The sequence below is a fragment of the Periplaneta americana genome, chromosome 2 (genome assembly GCF_040183065.1).
Source record: "Periplaneta americana isolate PAMFEO1 chromosome 2, P.americana_PAMFEO1_priV1, whole genome shotgun sequence".
In the NCBI taxonomy this organism is placed as follows: domain Eukaryota; kingdom Metazoa; phylum Arthropoda; class Insecta; order Blattodea; family Blattidae; genus Periplaneta; species Periplaneta americana.
The window spans coordinates 186,142,475-186,148,474 of NC_091118.1; the positions used below are offsets into that span (position 1 = coordinate 186,142,475).

Here is a 6,000-nt window from a genome sequence, read left to right on the forward strand (position 1 = left end):
CATTGCAATTGAATTCTTTTCTGTAGTTTTTGAAGTTGTTGGATCATTTTGTGACATTCTTTAATTTGGATTGACATCATTTTATATGAATTTATTGCATATAATGCTGCTTTAGAATCAGAGAGAATAACAGCATTTTGAAATTTATCTCTTCTGTATAGTAGGTGTTGGAGTGAGATATGAATAGCCATTATTTCTGCATCAAAATAACAACCCTTGTCTGGATATAATAAATATACACCGAAAAACGATTTTGATTGGCGATTTTAATGGTCATTCACCTAAATGGGGATACAAAGACTATAATGCTAGCGGCAAAACTATTGAAGATCTATTAAATTCAAACACTTTAGAACTTATTTACAGGAACGACGATTGTCCTACATACTTACATTATAATGGTCAGTGTACAAACCCAGACCTCCTGTTAGTATCATCAGATTTGCAAGATAAAACTGCAAACCTTAGGATGTGTATTTTCCGGGCTAGAGGGCCGTGGTCTGTCGGTGTTACAACCAAATGTTTCGTCCACTACTCCGGTGGACATCTTCAGTGGCGTGGTACACATGTGCGGAGAGATCTGCTGTGTGTATCAGGAACTGGCATTGAGTCTGGTAGCACGTCGATATTTAAGGTGTGGGACTGTTGTTGCTTGTCGTTGTCTCCACGGTCCGCACCAGTGGCTTCGGCGTTCTGATTGTTTGTCATAGTGTCTGCCACTGGAGATGTCCACCGGAGTAGTAGTGGACGAAACATTTGGTTGTAACACCGACAGACCACGGCCCTCTAGCCCGGAAAATACGCATCCTAACGCCGGCCGTGAAAGCCTACATTCTGCAAACCTTAGCTTGAAGTAAAATATTGTAAATTTTATACTGAACAACAATCTAATTTTATTATCTCAACAATAGGATTTGCTCTCCACACAGTAACACAGTATCCATTAGTGCACTCCACAGACGACAGTGACAATTTTACTTGGACTATTACGAACAACAATGAACTGTTAATCTTAACTAATATTCACAAAGCACTATTTACAACACAGAACTGTCAGTTCTCTGTTCACAGCTCGTCTGTCTTGGCTAGTTCTTCTAGCTCAGTCACTCGCGTTCATAGAATCTCGAACCCCAGACCTTTAGAGACGATCCACTGAACTTTGAACTCAGATCCCCCAACTGCGGTCCACTGCACTCGAACTCCGGGCTTCAGGCTCCACAGTTACGGACACAACTCAAGTCGCGCTCTGGTCTTGAAGCTGGCTTCACTGCTCGCTTACTATCCAAATCTGTGCTGTAACAACGCTGGCTTACTGACTGGCTGAATAAAACTGCTCAAGTTCGCTCGCGTTTCTTCTTTTATAACTAAACCATAGTTTCTGGAGAGTTCGCCAAAGATTCCACTCTCGAATAATCTGGATTTCCACTTCGACGGACTTCTGGACGATTCGGGAGGGTCCCCCCCCCTTCACTCCGCACGTAGCAATTTGCTTCCAGGGCAAGTAGCAGATGTGCGCGCAACCTCCCCTCGCCACGTTGCCGTAATACACGCCCTCTGCCCTTCCTCCGTCGGTCGTGAGATCGAACCTCACGTGGCCGTCACAATATAATGCTACTGCATCGTTCGAAGTTAGACATTTTTACGAAATGAACAAGTCTTGTAAACACAACACTTGGATACAAACATTTTATGTCATATGCTCTATTCTTTTCAGAACTTTGCTGGCTCAAATAAGTTTGCATATCTGCCGGATGAGGAAGATCAGCTCAACGATGCAGATTAAATGCAGTTTTATAATCACTGTTTGCAGCCAGAGTTCCCGACATTCCAGCCAGTCGGTGAGAACATGATGTTGGAGTAGTAGTAAGCTATCCTGGCACCATGACTTTACTGTGGAAAATCTAGTTAACCTCCTCTTTTTTTTATTTCTTCTTTCAAGAATGAGATATCACGTATGTTACTCCCAGTACTTTTCAGAACACATTAATCACTTCTAGAGATTTCGTTGCTGTAAACCAAACATAGTTATTTCATGCAGTACTCTAATCTACATTGCATAACATATTGTTATAGTTCCATGATTGGGATTGTCATTGTGCTGACAACTATTCTTTGTTAAGTTTTTTGTTGTTTTGAGTTTGGTGTAGAGCAACGTCTTCTCTAACAAGAATATTAATTAGCATTATAAATATCAGTACTTTAAAAATCTTTGTTTTCAGTCCAACATCAGAGCATATTTCCTCATAGATATATTTTTTAATAAGGCATGAAAATTAAATTCTGTTAATTGTCAGACTATGCGTTATTTTTTTGTGTGTGATATTTTTATCAAATTAATTTTTCTGCAGAAGGAAGATTTATAATATTTTATGTCACACGGGATACATAACTTTCCTTGTAATAATACAAAAATCGTAGGAAGTGATTTGTGATATAGACGGTTTCAAAAAAGCTCAGTGCAGTGCATTGTGATGAATTTCAGACAACGAAAGCAAGGAGGGCAGTTTGAAAGAACTTCATGTTGCAATTTCCTCCTTGTTAATGTAATTGCGTGTTACGTTGTCTGGCGTGTAAAATATAGGAAAATTAAGAAAGACCAAATACAATATTGACAAGCGTACTATTCTCGTTTCTTTTTACTGGTAGTAACAGGTGTGAAATTCGTGGCAACATGTATTCTCAATAAATTAACAGTGTCTCCATTGAAAGAGTGCATCTTTTCTTCAGAGGTATAAAGTGTTTGGTGCTTATGTAATAGAATGACATGGATTGTGATGACATTCTGTGTCTCAATTGAAATGCATCTGGAAGCCAATGGTGGAAGTCATGCTGCAGCAACGTTTATAAATTTGTGAAGAACAAAATTCTCTTTCAAAATCTTAGATCTTTAATTAAACATTTTAAAATGATCTACAACAAAGTTTAAGTATGATTTCTTCTGTATATTGAACAGCCCTTAAAGATTTACATTTTTGAAAGATTTATTGTTCTTTAAAGTGTATACAGTAGTTTGTAATATTATTATCATTATTATTATTATTATTATTATTGTTTTATAAAACATTGTCAGTATATTATTAATATATATAGTAATTACAAGTTCTTGAAATGAGCACCCAGCCTTTTCCTTTTGGTACACGGTCTGAGTTTTGTGATATGTCACTGTACTTTTAGTGCTTTCTGCAGTAGGTCACGTCTTCTCAAAATACGGGCCGTTATGGTGTGAGAACAGCTACCTCTCAACATAGCATTCTCGCCTTCTGCACTGGAGAAATGCCACTTTAAATTTGGTACAAAAACGTGCGACGGAGAAAATAGGCTTGTAAACCATGCTGAAGGAACTTTAAATTGTTGAAGAGGCCTTTGGAGATTCTCCTCAAGATGTACCATTATCATTGAACTGCATTATGGAGACTGATACCCTTCTCAACCTTCTTATATATAGCACACTTTACTGTAATAACATTAGTGAGAGGTGGCAGTGAATGATGTGAATGTTTGGTATGCACTGCATTATATTATGAACTATTAAAAATCATGTTAGTTGATTATCAAGAGGTTAAACATTAAATGAAATTAATTCCTGTATACAGAAGCGAAATCATGGTTATGTTATCATCGGCCTACCATCACAAAATAGAACTGCTGTTTTACCATGATTTGCCTTTATGGAGTGCAGATCATATACCTATGTAAGTCAAAAGCAGCATTATTGATAGAATTATGTAAAAAGCAAGAATTAATACAATCTTCACTTCAATGTATTGAGATGTCAATATTTAATTATATGATGCAGCTTTAATTTTCAATATAAGAACATACTGATTATCAAGTGTGTCTCAAGGCATTGAGTGCAATTACAAATACACAAGTTAGCATTTTTATTATTATACGGTAACGATGTTGATAATTGTATTTTTGTGCCATTTTCACAAAATTGGCATTATATAATATTTGAGCGTATGGAAGAAGGGAACCTTTAGATACCGAAACTGTCAATTTATACCATGAAATAACCTAAGAAATAGTTATTACGTTGTTGTGCCCATGTTTTGCTTGATGCGATGTAAAACAAGGAGTACATGGGCTGGTGTCAAAAATAAATTCTTACTGTCAGTGTACAGATTAGATGTAGCAAGTGTGTTTGTACAGCCTTTTTATTTTTCTTTCCTCAGTTTATTCGAAGTTAAACCCTTCTTTTAAGAATATACCTGGAAAAAAAAAAGCAAATAAAACATTGGGGTGTGAAATATGTGCTCTTGTTTATAACAGTCTACTTTCTTAACATCCTAACCTGTTACCTGTCAACTGCTTAATTGTCAAATGTGTAATTGGGAGAGGTTGTTCTGTATGGTTGTGAAATTTGGACTCTCACTTTGAGAGAGGAACAGAGGTTGAGTGTTTGAGAATAAGGTTCTTAGGAAAATATTTGGGGCTAAGAGGGATGAAGTTACAGGAGAATGGAGAAAGTTACACAACGCAGAACTGCAAGTATTGTATTCTTAACCTGACATAATTAGGAACATTAAATCCAGACGTTTGAGATGGGCAGGGCATGTAGCACATATGGCCAAATCCAGAAATGCATATAGAGTGTTAGTTGGGAGACCGGAGGGAAAAAGACCTTTGGGGAAGCCGAGACATAGATGGGAGGATAATATTAAAATGGCTTTGAAGGAGGTGGGATATGGTAGTAGAGACTGGATTAATCTTGCACAGGATAGGGACCAATGGCGGACTTATGTGAGGGCAGCAATGAATCTGCGGATTCCTTAAAATCTGTAAGTAATTGGGAGAAATTGTAGATACAAGTTTTGAAGTCCATCTGATACTTAAAGAAAGGGTATAAAATTTCTGTTAATTTTAGTAAAGTAAATAATTTTAGCAGTGAGACCTGTTTGAAGGAACCATCAAAGATTGTTTTTTATTATAATTTTTTTAACGGCCATTAAGAGGGGTGATTTACTTAAGAATGATGTCTTTATAGGTTCTATTTTATTAAAATGTCCCACGTCGTGGTTTAAGGCCTAGGACTCACGTTATGGAATGCGCGCTGGTTCGAGTCCTCATGTGGAAAGAAATTTTCTCATGAAATTTCGGCCAGTGTATGGGGCCGGTGTCCACCCAGCATCGTGATGCACTTGGGGAGCTACGATAGATAACGAAATCCAGTTGTGAATACCAGCTATAACAGCTGGGGATCATCGTGCTAACCACACGATACCTCCATTCTGGTTGTATGATCGTCCACCTCTGCTTCGGCATGTGGGCATGAGGCCAGCAGCCGGCTGGTCGGTCTAGATCCTTCACGGGCTGTAGTGCCACGGATTATTATTATTATTTTATTAAAATATTTATGTTCAAAAATAACAGTCTTTCATGTATCCGAATTCCTCTCCTCACACCTAAATTTGATATTCTGAATTAGAAGGATAGTTAATTTTGGAGACGGCAGACTGTAACATTTAAGTTAGCAAATAAAATTTTTCCCATTTATGTATAAGCTGACAGCTTGAAGTAAAAACCCTGTAAAATAACAGTAACTTCTGGTCTCTTCTTTCTTTTCCTCTCCCTGCATCCATCATACACCAATCCCAGTAAATATCTGAGAGTATATGTAGGCATTACAGCTGAAAGAAGAGGCTAGAAGCTATTTTACAGTAGTGCCACAATTATGGATGCTTCATTTTTGCCTTGACTGCTAGGAAAGTTCTACAGAGTGAGTCAGAACTTTCTCCGCACTAGTGGAATAAGCGAGAGCACGCTAGATACAGGAAATGGAGTGGTACCACTGGCAGCACTAGTGGAATAATGAGAGCGCGCCAAGTACGGAGAATGAATGTTGTTTAGTCATTTGTCGGAAGACAAGTTTGAACCTTACAAATGATACCAATAAGGCACCACTTATCAGACAACTAGGTCAGGAGATAGTGGGGTGCGACATATCCTAAATATGGCAATAATAAGTAAATAATATTGAAATTCCAAAACACTTACCTA

General features: G+C 37.7%; 1 protein-coding gene across 5 annotated transcripts in view; it reads left to right on the plus strand.

Annotated features, from left to right (window-relative positions):
• The window catches only part of eIF4B (eukaryotic translation initiation factor 4B), a 57,735-nt gene extending 53,485 nt beyond the window's left edge, over positions 1-4,250 (plus strand). For all 5 annotated transcript variants that reach the window (XM_069819125.1, XM_069819127.1, XM_069819126.1 and 2 more), the window contains one exon: positions 1,715-4,250. In XM_069819125.1, coding sequence (XP_069675226.1) covers positions 1,715-1,783 — 69 coding nt within the window. In that variant the 3' untranslated portion in view covers positions 1,784-4,250. The remainder of the gene's footprint in view (positions 1-1,714) is intronic.
• The last annotated feature ends 1,750 nt before the right edge of the window (positions 4,251-6,000 follow it).